Raw genomic sequence first — 19,622 nt, forward strand, 5'->3', positions numbered from 1 at the left:
GAGGGGATACAGATGCTGCCTATTCCAAATGTCTGAAAAATAACTAAAAGAGAAAAATCACAAAATGTTGAATTTACACAGCGATGGGATTTAACTCTGGCTTGACTGAGGCTATCAAGAGTTGTGTGGCTAAATCTGTTGTCAGCTGTAATAAACACTCTTTCTGCTTCAGTTTATGTGAAGATTTGCAGCTGTTGAAGAAACGGGCATCTTTGCCCCTTAGTCAAACAATACATAAAATGAATTACACTAGAATAGATTATGTGCAAAAACAGGTGACAGAGCTGTGCGGTAATAGATTGACTTATGGAAGAAAGTATGAGACCTACTTTTTCATATTGATTGCCTCTTCCAGTCATTGGATAGTGAAAGTGGACCTCATTTAATTGAAGTCCTTGAGAGAGAAAAAGAAAAAAAATAATCCATGGTTTTATTTTATAATCTACATGGAAGCTGTATTCATGTAATTTAGAAAGATCCACTGAATCAATTTTCAGCGATGTACAATACATACCAAAATTTATTAAGAGGACTGTGCCATCCTGCCTTTGTCTGTCTGCTTAACTCACTACAGACATGAACACATGCCATGTATTATTTAAATGTGTGAGTTGACACATACAATTTATAGGATTTAGAAGTGGAAAGAACATGAATTATACAACAGAAAGCTTTCAGTGTGCTGCAGAGTTGAAAGTTTTTAATGCAGAATGAAGACGCACATTAACCTTAAAAAAATCAGAAGGACTTGGTGGGTAGTTAGATAACTGAGCAGATCATCATGCCCATTTGTCTCTCAGCAGTGCATTTAGTGAAGATCTCACTGGGTGGTAGGGAAAGCATATGTGGGCTGAGCTGGAGGACTGGGACAGTATGTTTGTATGTCCATTTTCTGATGAAACAGATTCAGGTAATCCATGTAGTGAAGCTACCCTTTAGTGTGACCGTGGCTCGCTCAAATTTGATTTGAACTCAGCTTGACAGAGAGGTAGAGGTGTCAAATAAGATTGCCACAACTGTTATAAATATGGGTGTTTGATGAGAGGAAGGAGCCCAAGCTATCCAGAGCCTTTGCTGAGACTAACGGGAATGTACAGAAGTGCCCCAGCTATCAAGAAAGGCTTCCTACTGAGTCTTGAGTCAACCTCAGAAACCAGATGCAGGGAAAACTGGGTTTTTCTAGTTCTGGTGTTCAGAGCAACTTTTTTTTTTTTTTAAGCATAAGTACGAATATTGTGAAGTATTACTCTAAAGCGAATATAAGGCAGTCTTGATACTCTTTTTAACAAGCTTGAAATTGGGATGTGCCAATTTAGCAAAGTAAGCTTTCAAAATGGGCATAACACTTTTTTTTTTGGGTTGAGCACTTCAAAAGCCATCAAAATAGCTGTTACCTTCTGTCCTGGAAACTGTCAGGAACCTATAAATAAACATAAAATAATACAGGAGCAGGAAAAAAATGTTATGCCAGCAGTTAATGTTGTTGTTATTAATTCTGTTGTTTCTTTTTTTTTCTTTTTGCAGTGTATCCTATTCAGTGCATGTCTCTGAGGATTACCCAGGTACAGTGCAACATTCTTGTCCATGACACATGTATGCATGTTACCACAATTTGCTATATTCAGATGAGAATATGTGAAAGGGTGTTGATGTCTTCCAGGTGCATCCTTGTGCTAATCATTTTCCATTAGTTAGATTATTTTCACAGTCATTTCTCCTTTCCAGGCGACATTTATCAACTGGGTCAGGGTGAGAAAACCTGGTTCACAAGTTTACAGAGACCGGAGCTTGTGATGCTTTCCATGTCTGGAGCCAACAGTGATAGGAGTGAGAAAGCACCCAACTCCTCTTTGGCATGGTAGACAAAGCTTGATCTTTCAAGAGGCTGCACAGTCTGGCGCGGGGCCAGCAAAGCACTTCTGTGTTAGACCTTAATGAGACTACTCACATTCTTCAAGTTAAGCCTGTGGACTGTGCATTGATGCTTCTCAGGGTCAGCTGGAGCCAAGGGTTTATGGGTATGTCTTTGGTAACATAAGCTTGCAAAGCTGTTCCCAGCTGCTCAGTCCTGCCTCCCTGTCATACCCTGAGTTGGGTTGGCAAAAGCATTTGTGTTACCATGTGGCCAACCCAGACGAGGGGAATTATTCATATGAAAGACAACCAGGCAACAGATTATTTCCCCAATTTCCTTCACAAAGAGGCTGCACAGATACTTCAGGTGGCATAGAGGTTAGCAGAAGCAGGAGAGGGAAGCGAGGGTGAGGGCAGACCGGCATTGTGCAAGTAAAGGTACATGGTAGTACTGTTGGATTGCACCACATTGTGTATTTTGCACCTGGGAGTATTTAATAGTGTTAAGTACCGTAATGATATGAAACCCTCTGGCCTTTTTTTGATCATTATCCATAACATCTCTGTAATATTTCTAAAAGAAATATTTCTTGTTTCTTTTAGAATCTCTAAAGAAGTGAGGCTTTGATCTTCTTCACTGATAAGCAGGAGTAGACCATGTCTGTTCAAAACACCAGAGTGTTTGAAGCAGATGCAGAGAGAAATCAGTGTCAGCAGTGATGCTAAATACAATGGATTATGTGAAAGAATGCTAACAACCTTCATGAGACATATTTTTATACCAGTAAAAACTGGAGGGAAAGCTACTACTAATAATAATCTATTCAACATGTAGTAGGGGGAGAAACTGAGATTCATAAAATACACAGTCCACATATACCATAAATACACATATACCAGTGATTAAATTAATTTACTGATTACAACATTGACCTGACAGTGAACAGAGGGACAAATAGTTGAAAAAATCTGCATCATATGTTATTAACGGTTTGATTTATTAAAAGGCAGTAATGGATTTATTCATTTCAGGGATTAAGCCATTATCAAGGCACAAAACTTGATCTCTGGGAACCCCTGACTAAATGGCAAGCTGGAGCACTGAACCAGCAGTTTAGTCCCACAGCACAAGATCTCATCTCCTGGCAAAATTCTGCCTGACAGACCTCAAACTTCCCTTACAGATGCTATTTGTAGCATGCCCTGATGGCCTACAAGCCTGAGTGACTTTGGCAGCTCTGAAACATAGTGAATATTCTCTGCCATCACCCCCTGTATTTTAAAGCCAGATAGAATTTGAACATTTTACACTGTAGCTAACTTGGTGAGGGGGGGTAAACCAGCTGTGCATGTTTACTGATTAAAAATCTAACCCTTCAAGCTTTTGGAAGAGCTGATTTCATTCATATCTCAAGCTTTTGCAGTATGTATGTTTGCTTTGTGATGAAGAGGTGTTTAGTGTGTTAAGGAAGGATAATGACTCTTTGCCATTTTACAGCTTTGATCCTAAAAATACTCGTTTTGACTTGGTGAGCCAGATTCTTTGTCTCCTCTCTTTGTCCTAAATCTCTAACTTAACATTACTGCTGACTATGTCTCTCTTCTCTGGCATGTATTTTAAGGGATGTTTCAGGGACGTGTCAGGGTGCAATGGTGACCAGTCTGGGAAGCTCTGTGCTGATGTCTTCCTCAACTGGAAGATGATCTTCAAGTATTACTGCTAGTTGATAGAGTTCAGAGCAACACGTGCTCATCAAATTAAATTTCCCACAGGATAAGTCTTTACAGATCAAGGTTTAAGTCCATTAGTGCATAGCTATACCAAAGTTGTATCCTCTGGAAATTGAGAGTGTGTAATACACAGTGGATCAGATTTGGAAATCTGAGAGAAGGCTGTCAGAGTTGATCATCAGATAAATTGCTAATGCATGCAATAAATATATGAAAATAGAAGAGATTAAGTTACTATACAAATTATATTCATTCAGCCTAAAGTGATACCACCACAAGTAAATTTTAGATACTATAAGAAGAGCTTTGCGTACTGCATATACTCTAGCTCCCTGCATTGCTGTTATGTATGCAGTGTCACCACTTTGGCACTGGTAACAGTGTGTAGCTATTGCTGAATTGCTTCATAAAGCATCAAAAGATTACAAACAGCTGAGCATTAAATCATACCTATGGGAACTGTAATATGACATGACAACTTTCAATAATGGAAGGTGTTTGAATGTTTCATAATTATGAGTGAAAGCTAAAAATATGCTCACAAAGGCACACTGAAGAACTTAATAAGAATAGTGTTGAGACAGTAATGTCTCAAAGTTATATATACATTGCCAAAATTGTGAAAATATCACTTAAAATTTTAGAGGCAGGTAATAACAGTTCCAGCGAAATATCTCTGTAACTATTTTCTGATAACATTGACACAACTGGGGAAGAATAATGCTCCTAAGGAGCAGTTATAAAATATAACATCAGTGAGTAGACTAAAGTTCCATTAATATGAGTGGATCATGACTCCTGTGAGAACCATTACAGCAACAAGCATTTTGCTAATGAATATATGTTTGGAGTGATATGTGTTGGCTGCCATAAAATTGTAGAACTGCTGTAGTCTTTTATCCCAGTGATTTGTGGGTTACACACATGTTAACAGAAACATCCTTTTCTTAGACCTCATTAGAGTGTAGCAGAGACAGAGAGAACCAGTTTGGCATCGAGTGGTTTGTTGCATCCCTCCACTAGGTCCAGGCAGACTCCGCTTAAGAGGAGAGGTGTTCCTGGGTGTAGTGTGTTAGAAACTGGATGTTGAAGAAAGCAAACCAAACCCAGTATCTTAATTTCAAGTTTCATTAGACTGATGGAAAGAAAAAAACCCTAATGGCTGCCAAATAGAAAAGGAAAACAAAAGCTTGGCAGTGAAAATCATATTATCCAGCCACCAAGAAGGAATGACAATGGGCGTAAAAATATAATTAAAATCTATAAAACCTGTAATTGAGCAGTCCTCTTTTCCATATATGTATATCTTGGTAATTGTCTATTCTGTACAGCACATGTCGTTTTTCCTACTTCTTCGTACAGCAATAAGTTCTAGCACATGGATTTCCTTTCTCCCATGCAGATATATGGTGTTAGGTATATCTAGAGCCAAATGATGGCCTCTGTTATTCCAGCTCATTAGACTCTATACCAGTAAGTTACACTCCCAAACCTGGGAAAGGAATGGGCATGTGTTGTATACCCAGAGCCATCCAGTATGGTGAGGCTGACACTGAAATGATGGCAGCAAGGTGGAGCATGCAGATAGAGGCAAGGCAGGGGTTCGTGGAGAGGGTGAGATGCAGCAGTCCTGGAGGCATCGTTCACAACCTGTCCTGCCAATAGACAAAAGTGGGAGAAGGAGTGAATGGTGGCAGATGGCTGGAGGAACGCCATTTTATTCACATGATGCTGTGGCTCTAAAAACATATCCCTGTGCCAAGTGTGTAGCCGAGCAGACACAAACTGAGCAGATGGAGCAGGTTGCTGTGCCCACTGGAGTGCAGTGCTCAGGGAAAAGTGGTGTCAGCCTCCTGCAGCAATTGCCTGCATGCAATATATGTATGTTGAGCTGAGCGCAGATCACGCAGATTACCTCGTAGGACAGCGCAGGAGTGGAAGTAGGCGAAGGTGTGGGATAGTGTCAGACGCGGTAGATGTGTGTGAATGTGGCAGAAAGGCTGTTTCACAGGCTGGGAAAGCCCCACGCGCCTGTCTGTGTGTGGCAATGCAGCTGCTAGTCTGCAAAGGCAGTGTGGTACACCTGTGTGAGAAAGGGGCGGCAGCACTGGGGCTTCATCTTAATACAGGCTGCTGAGAACCTCTGTAATACAAATAATAATATTTCTGAATTTACTGATCAATTAATGTTAACATTTTTAACATTTCACTGGAAGCACTGTGGTCAAAGGTTTTGAGATTGCAGCAGTATGCTTAATATTATGTGTGAGTTCACACACTTTGCTGATGTGGGACAAGAATGTTCGGAATTATGATAGATTAAGTCCTTGTTTCAATTCTCTTATTTGTCTCTTTATCTGTGATTATCTTAATTGTGAGCCTTTCTGCTCTACAGCATGTGTTTCGATTCAGCCCAGATCAGTAGAAAACAAAATCTTATTACTTTCATAGGCAGTTCAGCAATTAATGCAAAATAAGCTTCTGCAGATACTACATAAAAACTTGCTGCTCCTTGTTTGTTGTTACTAAACATTTGGTTGGAAAGCAAAAGAAGAAACCAAACCAAAAAACCAACACACACCCCCTTCAACCTATTCCCTACATTTTGTAAGAAAATTTGGGATAGACTTTCCATATTCATATCCATACCTAACATTTTTGTTAAGTGGGAGGAAAGATTTTTTTTTCCTGAATTAGGCACAAGAAAGGTTATCCACTGATTAGAAGATACTTCAAACATCCTTTATGTGACTAGGCAAAATGAGGCACAGGTATTTTGCATAATGGACTGTTAACACCCAGCTCTGAATGCAGCCTTCACTCTGCACACCAGACCTAGCTTGAGTTTTAGTGTCAGGCATGACAGAAAGCATAGAACAAGTCTTCATTTTGGAAAAGGTTGGCTCAGACCCCCATAAGCCTTGTGGGACGGTTCAGAGCAGTGCTTGGTGTGATTCACAAAATCTATGACATCAGACTCCAGGGGTTTGCTTGTATAAAATTTGGATCCGAATCTTCCATCTTTTTGGTATTTTTCTTTTTGTTATCTGTCTCAAGAGAAAAAAAACCACACAGGAAGATGATAGTGCTCGGCTTCCCTAACCATCTGGGGAGTGGTTCTGTATGGTGCAAGGGTAGGATGGGCAAGGTCGGAAGGGGCTGGCAGAGCACAACTGGACTTCACCATGCAAGGTTTTTCTTTTGTAGATAACACTTATGTTTCCAGTTCTGATAACAATGAAGATGTGTTAGTTACAACAGAGCCAATTCCAGTAATTTTCCACCAAATCGCTACAGGTAATCTTATGTCCTGAGTGTTTTATCAAGTTCATATTTTGTGAGGAAAGACAAGGCATTGCCTGTACTTAAAGGGAGATATGTTAATGTGTGTACAGTTTGCTATTTTCTCACAGCCTTGCTGTAGTGAATTGTCCTACATTTCAGAATAGAAGAAATAAAAATATTTCTTTTGGGGATCAACACGATTGTGCAGGCAGAATGTATTTTATTCTTTTAATGTCTTGCAGACTATGCTAAAGCAATTATCCTTGAATACAGCTAGAGGTGCTTAATACTTCCCAAATATAAGTTTTCATGCTCACTTGCTTAAAACTTCACTAAATCTTCACCATTGGGGATGAAACAGTCTCTGTTTCTCTCTACCATTGCCTCTGGTGAATTATTTCAGGAAATTTCAAACAAAATAGTTCATCTGTTTCACTAAATGAGACTATAGAAAAAAAATATATTTTTTCCAGTGATTTTGAGAACCTCTTCATTTGAAATTGTTTCCATACTTCAAAAAGTATTTGATACATGAAAGGGCATGCTTTTCAGACATCTAGGCACATTTATACAATATATAATTAGCAACAACTAAAACATCAGTGTATTATCACATTATTCTCATGCTAAATCCAAAACACAGCACTATACCAGCTACTAGGAAGAAAATGAACTCTATCCCAGCCAAAACCAGCACATTCTCCACCCCTTATTCTATACCATTTACGTCATGCCCAGGTCTCATACTTTCCAATACAACCTCATTAACCACTCCCCCCTTCCCATCCTTTGATATAATGCACAGATATCATTCCCTTAGTCTATGGACCGCTACTGTAAAATGTCTGTAACATGTCCATAAACACCCACAAAATGTCCTTTGAGTTCATTTAGTCCATGACTTTGGGCTCCATCTCTTATGGTGGTCACTCAGGACAGGAGAGGTGGTGTGTTGCGTGGAGTTATTGGGCACCAAAGCCAGCTCAGGGTGGGTCACTGCTGCGCTTGCACTGCTTCTTGTAAGGCTTGTCCTACATTGGTTCAGGTGGTTCCTGCTATAGTAATTCCCATAACATGCAACTCAAATCCTGGGTTACAACAATTTAAAGGTATTTCCATTACAATCTCCACCCCTGGTCCCTTTGTGCCAGGATATAGGGTTTAACATTCCAATGAACTCCTCCCCTTGCTCCTAGCCTGGCTAGCAACAAGGGGTTTCTGCTATAGTAATTCCCATAATATGCAAATCAAGTCCCGGGTTACAACAATTTAAAAGTATTTCCATTACAATCTCCACCCCTGGTCCCTTTGGACCAGACCATTGGGTTTAACATTGCAATGAACTCCTCCCCTTGCCCCTGCTCCAGCTTGGACTTATCCACAGACTGCAGTCCCTTAAGGTTGTACCTGCTCCAAGTGGAGCCTTATCTATGAGCCACAGTCTCTCCAGGGGTATACCTGCTGCAGCATAGACTTATCCACAGCCACAGTCGCTTTGAGATGCACCTGTTCCAGCGTGGCCTTCTCCATGGGCCACAATGCCTTCAGAGATAAACCTGCTCCAGCATGGCCTTACCCACAGCCACAGTCCCTTCAGAAGTAAACTTGCTCCAACATGGCCTTACCCACAGCTGCAGTCCTTCCAGGGCTGTACGTGCTCTGTCGTGGGCTTACCCATGGCCACACACATTGAGGTGCTCCAGCATGACCTCATGCACAGCCACTGATGCTTCAAGGTGTACCTGCTGCAGCATGGACTTACCCACAGCCACAGATATTTCGAGGTGTACCTTCTCCTGCGTGGACTTATCCTTGGGCCACAATCCCTTCAGAGGTATACCTGCTGCGGCACAGACTTATCCACGGCCACAGACGCTTCGGGGTGTCTTGCTCCCACATGAATTCATCCACAGGTCACAGTCCCTTTGACTCGAGTTCACACTGGAGTTCCAGCCTGTCCAGTACAGCAGCACAGAAACAGCAGCCATGCCCTGGCCATCTGCCAGCCCAGGCGCACGGCCATTGCTGTTATCAAAATGTTCCCAGGCACAGCAGTCAGATGATCAGCAGTACAGCAGCACGGCAAGCAGCAAAAGCAAAAAAGCAGCCACTAACGAGCCCTAGACTCTAATATACAGTAAGGCAAGCAAGCCCTATGGCAAGCACAGAAGCCTGCTGATTAATAGCTAAACAGCAATAACAGCTATAAATTCGATCTAGCACATTCCAATCAAACCTGTCATTATCTCGAACCCTTTGAGCCCCATGTTTGGCACCAAAAAAAGGGACTGTCGTGGTTTAACCCCAGCTGGCAACCAAGCACCACACAGCTGCTTGCTTACTCTCCTCCCCACAGTGGGATGGGGGAGAGAATTGGAAGGGCAAAAGTAAGAAAACTCGTAGGTTGAGATAAGAACGGTTTAATAATTGAAATATAGTAATAATAATAATGATGATGATGATGATGATGATGATGATGATGTAATTAAAAGGAAAACAACAAAAAAGAGAGAGAGGAACAAAACTCGGGATAAAGAAGTGATACAACCGCTCACCACCCACCAACTGATGCCCAGCCAGTCCCCAAGCGGCGATCACTGCCCCCCCAGCCAACTCCCCCCCAGTTTCTATACTGAGCATGACGCCATATGGTATGGAATAGCCCTTTGGCCAGTTTGGGTCAGCTGTCCTGGCTGTGCCCCCTCCCAGCTTCTTGTGCACCTCCTCGCTGGCAGAGTATGGGAAGCTGAAAAGTCCTTGACCAGTGTAAACACTGCTTAGCAACAACTAAACCATCAGCGTGTTATCAACATTGTTCTCATACTAAATCCAAACCACAGCACTATACCAGCTACTAGGAAGAAAATTAACTCTATCCTAGGAAGAAAATTAAATTATCCCATCTAAAACCAGGACAATAATCAAGATTTGTGCATACTCCATAGAGATTTTTTTAGATTTTAGTAGCCAAATTCCTTTATGATTTCAGGCTGCAAGAGACACTGCATAGAGCAGTCTTAATTCTGGCAGTTCTTCAGATAGGAACACTTGACTTTGCAGTCTTTTTATTATTATTACAATGCTTTAGGGCTTTTTTTGCATAACACAGAATTACTTTGAATTCCGTTGGAAAACCAATATGATCTTCAGTCTCTGATCTCATTTATACTGATGCAAATCAAGAATAATTTTACTGAAGTCGGTGCAGTGGCACCGAAACAAAAACTGGCCATTATAGTCAGAAGTTTAAGATAAATTTTACTTGCAAATATTTCTGTAATTTACAAAGAAATAAAGCCTGTCATTTAAAATGGAATAAAAACCTATGTTTTGTGTAGAAGATGATCTGATTTAATTTTGCTGAGGGATTTTGATTTTTTGTTCTTTTATAAAGTATACAAAATTAATGAATGACACTGAAGTATAAGTTACAGATTGGGAAAAACAAATGTCCTAGGTGGACCAGCTGAGTTTAATTTCACAGTTAAAAATATGAGTCTTCTGAGATGTTGGGGCTTCTTAATTTTAGACTGTTGTATTGTAAACTCTGGTGTTTTTCATATCTGTAAGTTTTTGTTCCTTATTTGCTCTACTACTCCAAGTATTTCAAGTCTGCATATGCAAAATTATTTCACATTTTTCACATATGTTCACTATTTTCCCTTTTCTTTTAAGAATTAAGAAAAACCAGTGATGTCAACTATTGCTTGTCCATAAAATCAAAATTACAGAGGGAGAATGGAGAGGTATGTATTTCTTGTATGTATATTTTAACAAGCTATTTTAAGAAACAACAGAAAATTAAATATGAAATGTTTACCATAGATTTCCTATCAAATGTGTGCTTATGCAAACTGCACATGTTTACACATTTTATAAGGTGAGCATAGTTCTCCGGGTTTCATACGTGGATTAACCAGTGAATCACTTAGTTGGGATAGGGATGCTCCCATCCTAGGAGATATGGTTTTGACGTTTATTTCATTTTCTGTTCAACAGTGGTATAGACCCTGTCTGCCCTAAAAATACAGCTTTCCTGGAGAAGTAGATCATGATGCCATTACCTTTTAACCTAGTCTTGCACATAGGACCACATCCCGTTTATTAGCTCACTGCTGCTTTGTGTGACCTACAGCAGCCCCACTGGAGGCTCTAGGCATCTGCATGACTCTATTCGCCATAAGTAGGGTCTGCAGTATTAAGGCCTTCCAGTCACAGTTGTATTTGTGCTGTACCCCTGGCATGGGTCACTGACCAGTCTCACTGAGACATTAACTCAACAAAGAAGTCACTAACTTGAAGTCTACAGGGCTTGACAGTGTTATGGGCTCAAAGAAAGTACCACACAGGCTCCTATCCCAGGCAATAAATTGAACACTGTATCAAGAATTCAAGTGCTTGACTTAAAGACTTCCTTTGATAAGGGTGGTTGCTTTGTTTGGAATACTTGTTTGTTGACTACTGCTTTTTAGGCTCTGATCTGTATTTGGTCCTGGAAAAGGCAGATAAGCATGTTCAGATACGATAATGGGTATGGTTGGTTTTTTTAGTAGATGGATCCTGATTTGATGTAAAAAGCTGCACTGGAAATATTTTGCTTCTGCTGCCTCATAATTGTATTCAGTGCTCTGTAAACATTAGAAATTCAAGCACAGTAAGAATTTACCCTTTTGATTAAAAGCCTGAGATATAGTTAGCTTCTATGCGACAGAGTTTGAGCTTTTATTCTGTTTTTAGTTGAACGAGGTACTTACATATGAAACTACTGAAAAAAAAAAAACTTTTAAAAAAGTCTCTAACGCTGACCATTTCTCTTGGCTAGACAATTAGAGGTTTGGTTAGGATAGGATGGGTTTGTCACAATTGTAGTGTGAGAGTTTCATTTCTCTTTGGTTTGCGTTGAATTTTTGTTCAATTGAGTTCTGTTTTAACACAGACTTCCTCTTGAGCTAAGGTTATTATAAGACAAAGAAGACTAAAGTAATTTTGTTTCTTTTCAGTGAAGTAGAAGCAGAAATTATTTTTATGCCTTGTCGTAGAAAATTGCTGTGAAATTGGCTGAATACAATTTTTGTTCTATGTATACATACAGTGAATAGAGCAGGAATTTAGAGGCAAAGGTAGGGAAATGGGATTAGAATGTCTGACCATAGAAATTGGTGATAAGGGTGTATTTGACATTTATGACTATATGGGATTTAAGGGTAACTTCTAATCTTTGATTCATACATCTGATTTCTATTCCATTATGGCAGTTCTGTGCAGGACATAAATAAAAAATATGCAATAAATACATCGTGTTCAGGTTGAAGTGAAGATTTATGATTTAGGTATCTAAATCATAGATACCTGATTTAGATATCAGGTATTCTTTATGGGATCCTTGTCAGCATAGGGACTAGAAATAATAAATGGATTGTGGGAAACAAGAATTAATATCTAATTACATAATTATAAGTAAAGGTTCCATTGGTGGGAAGCAGAATATTACACTTCAGCTCATGCTGAGTTGCAGTCTGTACCATGATCAGTTCTATTTACTTGAGTGCAATTATTCACAGAGCAGTCTATTTAGAGCAGGTTTTACTTGGGTAAGGATATTACTTTCTAATCCTTAATTTTCGAAGTCTTAGAACAGAGCTAGTCAGAAAATTAAGTTTGAACTTTTCTGGGAACAGGCTGGTACTTCTGTTAAAAATAATAAAGCAGCAATGTGTCAGAGAGTTTTTCACAGAAAGGAACTTAAGACATCCCATGCTCAGGCTTGAATTATTTCCTTAAACTATTAGAATTGATTTACCAGAATAGGTAAATTAAAATTTTATTAGGTCACTGAAACACCAAATGAATTAACTCCAGAACCTGTCTTGGTGGGTAAATTATGCTTTGTTTAGCAAAAGCACAGAGTGAAGTATCCCCAGATAGTCTACTGAATTCCCCAGTTCCTTAAAATACCACACTGTGTCTGTAGCCAGACAAAGTACTATTTCTCCAACATAAATTAAGGGTGTTTTTATGTACCCAGTTAGTAGGTGCTTGTTTTATCTGATATTTCACTATCCTTAAAACAGGGCCTTAGTACTCTTCTGGAAAAATGATTCTAAAAGATTCCTTAATAAAAAGTGCTGTGAGCTTATTTGTAACAACATAATTCCTGTAGTTAGAACTATAAATGCAAGATAAGCATATCGCTTAAATCATTGCTAACTTTCCTTTTCCGTTAAGGAGTCACGGCACAACAGCACAGTTGAAGAAGACTCTGAAGGAGATAATGATTCTGAGGAATTTTATTATGGAGGACAGGTAATGGAGGATATTTTTGCACAAGTTTCAAGAAATGAATATTTGAAAGATTCTGTTGTTCATTCCATTATAAATTTTTGATAATAATTAATTTCTTATGTTTATTCAACATCAAATAGAATTACAGTGTATATATACATAGTATTTTATAGCAGAAATATTGAATATGTTGTACTGTATAATTATATTAAATTTAGAATAAGATTAGTTTATTTACATTTGCAAAGCTGTAAGAATAGAAAAAGCAAATACTCTTCTTCAGAGTACTGAGGCCAGTACTATGGCTTTGAATTGAAAATAGAAGCCAGTTGCTTACTTCCAGGAAATGGATATTCACTCTTTAAAGCTTATCCCATTATTGATACAAATGGGAAGTCAAGCTGGATCCAAATCTGTTTCCTTCTGGAGGACTGCCATTTTGTAAAGTCAAGAGCACTGGAATTTAATGGTAAAAAGGTTATTACAAAACAATTTTGATCTAGGCAATAGTGCATTCTTTTTCTAAGCTCTACAGTTAAATTCACCTTGAAAAATGCTGCATACTTTTAGATGAATGTATGGCTCCGTGTCTTTACTTCTTGTTCCCTCAGCAGAATTAGTTATTATTACATTCTCTTATATATTGGGAAATAAAATCTCTTAATCTCTTTTCCTTTTGCAATGTCAATAGAGCGCTTCACGCTGCTAGTGTCTTTATTCAGATTTTTCATACCTTTTTTAGTCTAACTATTGCCCCAAAGGAATTATTCCTCACTTATGTTATTAGAACTGTTTATTTCGATGAACATTTTAATGAATTACGGTTGCTGTTTATGAAAGTTGTCACTACCTCAGCCTTGAGGCTGAAGCCATCCGTGCCCTGGGTGTGCAGAGCCGAGGCTGCAGGAGTGTGCCAGCAGTGCCAGCCGGTTGGGTCAGTGCAGAGAGTGTGGGATGCTGATGAGCAGGACATCGCTGAGCCTCTTCTCCTGCAGAGCCAACAGCGTGGTAGGGTTTGAACACAAAATACACGTTGAGGTCTTTACTCTGAAAAAAACCCCACGCCCTTAAAAAGCTATTAAAAGTGATATTGAAACTGGAACTGAAAGAATGTATTTTCAGTATCAGAAAATAACTGACATGGGGTATTGACTCATGTTCACTTTAGAAATGAGTGCAGGAATTGTCTCCCTTCAGCTGCTGATTCCTACAGCCCCACGGAGCGCTGGGGAGGACCGTGTACACATACTTCAGTGCGAAGAGCAATGTCTTATTTTCATGTGCCTGAAAGGAAAAATCTTCTGGTTTTGCCCTGTAGCGATGAGTTGTGTGTACTGGCTTCATTTTTCAATGCTGCAGAAAGGGCAGTAACCTCAAGGTGAAGGAAAAGGCAGCAAACAGCTGGGAGTGCTTACTTCTTGAACCAGCACAAATACATTTAGTAAAGGATGCCTGCCAGTGCCCTAATGAATGAATAAATATTAACGCTGCCTATGTGATATGAACACAGAGAGCAGTAAATCATTTTGCAAGGTGTAAAAGAGCTGTGTAATAGGAAATAATGGTTAGAATTTAGTTGCCTTATATTTGAAGTGGAAACTACATTATATTGCACTGTCATTTTTTTAAGGTAATAGATTTAATTGAAGGAATTGTAAATTGCAAGAAAATACAATTAGATCAGCAATAAAAATAAAATATCAGATGATTGTGAATGTCTTGAATATAGAATATTCAAAAAGCAAAATCAGGAGAACAAACAAACAAAGACATCCTAGTAGGTATATTTTACAAGAGAGAAAAAAGAAAATTTTGAATTTAAAATTTCATGGTCAAAAGGACAAAATTCTAAAGAAGACATGTAGAATTAAAGAAAATATTGAGGACTCAGAAAATAAATAGGAAGTCAGGTAATGAGCACAGTCCCCCGAGAGATAAAAAGAACAGTCCTTTTTCAAATAAAGTGATTGTAAGAGTTATTAAGTGAGCACCAGGTGTGTTGAGAAGACAAAATAGTTGACTGTATATGTGGAGAACAAGCAAGGCAAGCTGCTTCACTTGAGATAAGCGTGTGCTGTGCCCACAGAGAAAGGGGACAAAAATTGACTTTAGCAACTAGAGGGAATAGATGCCAGTGTAATTGTGTGCAATACAGTTGGGAAAAGCGGAGGTCAGGGGTAATTCTTAACATTGCTAAGTGGTTACAGCTGGAAAGACAAGTGAGCAGCTGATGATGAAACAAGGACCATGGAAAATGGGAAATGGCATTTGATGGGCAGTGAAAACAAGATACGACCTTTTGGTCATAAATTAAATGTTTGTATCCACTTCCTAGGCACCTGCTTGTAATCCTCCCTAAGAATTTAATGGATAAATACTTTAAAGTAACTAAGTGATTCAATAGCCTAAGTCCTATTGATTTTCAATGGGATTTAGGTTTGTAAATCACTTAATCTCCTTTAAAAATGAAACCTTTTGTCATTATGTGGGACAAAATAATCTGAATCAGGTCTCAGATTAAAAACTGAGACCTTCTAAACACAGACCCTTCAGACACAGCAAAGTTATCAGATTTTTTAGCTTTTATATTCACTTTCTCTGAGACTCTTTGTTAATTCTTGCTTTGAATCTCTATCTTCTACATTTGCAAATGAGAATAGGAGATTGAAACAGTAATACTACTGTCTTTGGTGCTCTCTCCCTCTCTCTTGTGCTCAGTTCCAGGACATACTTGCAAATACAGATATACAAAACTCTGGCAGTCTCCACTGTGTACAGCAGCACGTCTGTGGCACTAATTCAGGGATGGAAAATACCATACTGTGGTCTTATCATTTGCCAGAACACTGCTTTGTTTCCTTTTTGAGTTCATAACCTCTTACCATCAGAAAATAGATTGGAGAAAGCATTATGTTGAGCAGTACCATGTTCTGCATAGTGTTCCTTTTGGATTTTACTATTATTGATACATAAGACTGATGAAAAAAATGTGGTTTAGGACCAACAAAGGTGACAGGTGCACCACAGCTACCAGTTGTGAAATGATTGCTGTGCTCTCTTTGGAAGCAGGACAGCAATTATTTATGCATCTTTAAAGAATTCATCTTTGAGTAATGAGCATGTAAAAAGGATTGGTTTTCTCATACCTAAAGTGAAAAAAAAAATTATAATAAAAGTTTTCTTCCTGTGCTCTTCTACTTGGGAAATTATTTTGACATGCCTGCCCAAACAAGGCAGGGATACTTGGCTTATATCCTTCTGGTCATGAATATTGTTGATATCTCTGATAAATACATGCCCATGCTATGCTCATGAGTTCTGTGCCTTATATCTGAAGAATTCTAAGTCTAATTTAATTATTCTTTGCTAATTTTCACATGTAAAAAGTGGTCAGCTGATTTTCATTCTATTGAAATTTATTTAATTAGATTGAAAAGTACATCTCCAGATATCAGAGCTCAAAGTGTCACAGCACTGGTCTCCTATGGATTTGGATGTACAAATGGAAGAAACAGTATTGCGGTTAGATACGATTCTGCAATAGCAAGAATTCTTTGCAGGAATTCCTGTATAAGGATGTATATATATGTCTAAAGGGATAAATTACACTCTTGTGCTTTGCTCTCTGAATTTGTCAAAGGTACAAGCCAAATCCTACTCTCATTTCTGAATCTGTCCAAATCTAGGGAGTTCATCGACTTCTGTGGAATTATTGCCATTCTAATTGGTATAAAGAAGTAGAATTAGGCTCACACAATCAGGAGCATATTGCTTAATGAGAAAGTAGTAATAGACTGTGAATGGATTGTTACAAGTCTAAAGAGGTATTTTGGTTCTTGTAGAAGTGTCGTGGTTTAACTGCAGCCGGCAAGTGAGTACCACACGGCTGCTTGCTCACTCCCCCACTGGTGGGATGGGAAAGAGAATCAGAAGAGTAAAAGTGAGATAAGAACAGTTTAATAATTGAAATAATAATAATAATAATAATAATAGTAATAATAATAATAATAATAATAATGGAATATACAAAGCAAGTGATGCACGATGCAGTTGCTCACCAACCGCCGACCGATGCCCAGCCAGTCCCTGAGCAGCGGCCCCCTGACCAGCTTTCCCCCAGTTTCTATACTGACCATGACGCCATATGGTATGCAATAGCCCTTTGGCTGGTTTGGGTCAGCTGTCCTGGCTGTGCCCTCTCCCAGCTTCTTGTGCATCTCCAGCCTTCTCGGTCGGTAGATCATGAGAAGCTGAGAAGTCCTTGATTTAGTGTAAGCACTACTTAACAACAACTAAAACATCAGAGTGTTATCAACATTTTTCTCATACTAAATCCAAAACACAGCACTCTGTTAGCTACTAGGAAGAAAATTAACTCTATCCCAGCTGAAACCAAGACTAGAAGATAGGAGGATATTAATTATTTTAACTTCATACAGTTCAACCAAACCAGCTCACAATTTTTCTTTATAGTGTAAGCACTAACATAACTGTTTCCACTTTTCATGCAGAGTTTTAAAAAATGGGGATGATGTCTAAACACATGTTTCTTTACACCTTCTCTGCTAAAATACTTAAAATGGGAAAGTGTTCTTTAATTATTTTTCTTTTTGATCTGATATAATTGCATTGGTAGATAGAATAGTCAAATACATCTAATGAGTAGATTGAAAATGTAACTTAGATGCTGAGACACTGGGTATATAGAATAGTTTCATGTTTCTCTTGTTGGGCCCAAGCCATTCTGTGTCTAATAAATACGAGAGTGTGACAACAAGCAAGAGGGAACAAACCTTTGTCTTGTAGTGGTTGGACTGGGATGATATGACTGGGGAGATCTGGTTCTTCTGCTTAACAGTTTTAAAATGCACAAGTGGCCCAGAACAGACCCCAGGACAAGACAGGACAGAGAGATGAGTCCTTTGCAGCTTCTCTTCCCACAAACAGGAGTGGGACCCTAAAAAAATTTCAATGCAGAGGTGCCTGCTTTGCAAATCTCATTGCTTAGCAGAGCTAGACCACCTCAGTGCTTCAGCTTATCAACAGAGTGTCTTTTCTGAGCGTTGCATTAAGGAATCTTTATGCAGCGTATTTTGCAGGGGGAACTTTCAAGAGCCTAGGTCAGGTGCCAGTAATGAAATAAATAAGAACTCCTATGATATTTTTTCTCCCTGTAGGTTAGCTATGATGGAGAACTTCACAAGCACCCACAGCTGGAGGCTGATTTGACAGCAGTGAGAGAGATCTATGGACCTAATGCAGTATCTCTCAGGTGTGTCATTGACTTTTCTGTATTGTGGAATGTTTTAACGTTTCGGAGGTTGAGTTCCATGTGGACCTTCCCTCACTGCCAAAGCACAAGTCTCTTCTAGTGATTTCTGCATATTGTGCAGCAAAAGGAAGGAGCACTGCTGGCTAGCAATAATGCTGGTTTTGTTTTTTCTTTTTGTGGTTGAATATTGATACAACTGGCTATGCTGAGAACGAGCCCTGGAAGCCTGTTCTAAAACATCATTGTCTTTTGCAGTGCAGTCAGTATTTGATCAGGCTGTTGTATTTTGTTGTTTTTTGTTGTTTATTCAGCATTAGTCTAAAGCCTTGTTAAACTCCTTTTCTGTCATATTCTGTCTTTTGCCCTGGAGGTGAACAAGAGGAATGATAAGAGATTTAGTAAATGTTTTCCCTAGGGAAAGACTGAAGGAATTGGATTTGTCTATCTGGAAAAAAGAGAAGGAGAAGATGTAATAACAGTTATTCTTCTTCAGAAAAGCTGTTTGTAGATAGGAGGAGTGATCAAATGTTCTGTATTGTCATCATGAGAGAGACAATAAGAAACTACCCTTGTTAGAAACAAACAAGAATTTGATTAGATTTTGGGAAAGTTTTCTAACTGTGGGAAACTAAAGTATCCTACAAAGGGAAGTGGTGGAACCTCAGTCAGGGGTGGATTGCAAAGAGTAATTACACAAAAATTCTGTTGGGCATATATGAGTGTGCATGATTCTGCCATAGGGCATAGCTGTACGATATTTTTAATATGCTTCAGGTCTTTTATAACTTCTTTTTCCATCTATGCAATCTTAATAATTTCATAAAAATAACAGGTAGGCAAGATGTAACAGACCTGTCAGATGTATTACAAAGAAAATATCAAAGTTGTCATACAAACCAAGTAATAAAATACAGAGAAGAAAATAAACTTAGGCATACATATATTGCAAGTAACAATTCCCATTAACCTCTAAACAATAAACTCTGTTATTTTAGTCTAAGAAGAGAGAGCATGTCTACAACTATGGTGTACTATACCTTTTCAAATTAAGTGGAAATTTCATTACATTTCGAGGACCTGGGGAATTACAGTCCAAATAGTTGTATATGGGTTTAGGAAATCACAGAATCATAGAATAGTTTGGGTTGGAAGGGACCTTTAAAGGTCATCTAGTCCAACCCCCCTGCAATGAACAGGG

The 19,622-nt window shown here is 38.8% G+C and overlaps 1 protein-coding gene across 1 annotated transcript in view; it reads left to right on the top strand.

Annotated features, from left to right (window-relative positions):
- PARP8 (poly(ADP-ribose) polymerase family member 8) overlaps positions 1-19,622 on the top strand; it is a 131,262-nt gene that overhangs the window by 54,750 nt on the left and 56,890 nt on the right. The window contains exons 3-7 of the mRNA XM_072858885.1: positions 1,525-1,562; positions 6,793-6,882; positions 10,546-10,616; positions 13,096-13,173; positions 18,330-18,424. Coding sequence (XP_072714986.1) covers positions 1,525-1,562; positions 6,793-6,882; positions 10,546-10,616; positions 13,096-13,173; positions 18,330-18,424 — 372 coding nt within the window. The remainder of the gene's footprint in view (positions 1-1,524; positions 1,563-6,792; positions 6,883-10,545; positions 10,617-13,095; positions 13,174-18,329; positions 18,425-19,622) is intronic.

The sequence above is a fragment of the Ciconia boyciana genome, chromosome 4 (genome assembly GCF_034638445.1).
Source record: "Ciconia boyciana chromosome 4, ASM3463844v1, whole genome shotgun sequence".
Lineage (NCBI taxonomy): Eukaryota > Metazoa > Chordata > Aves > Ciconiiformes > Ciconiidae > Ciconia > Ciconia boyciana.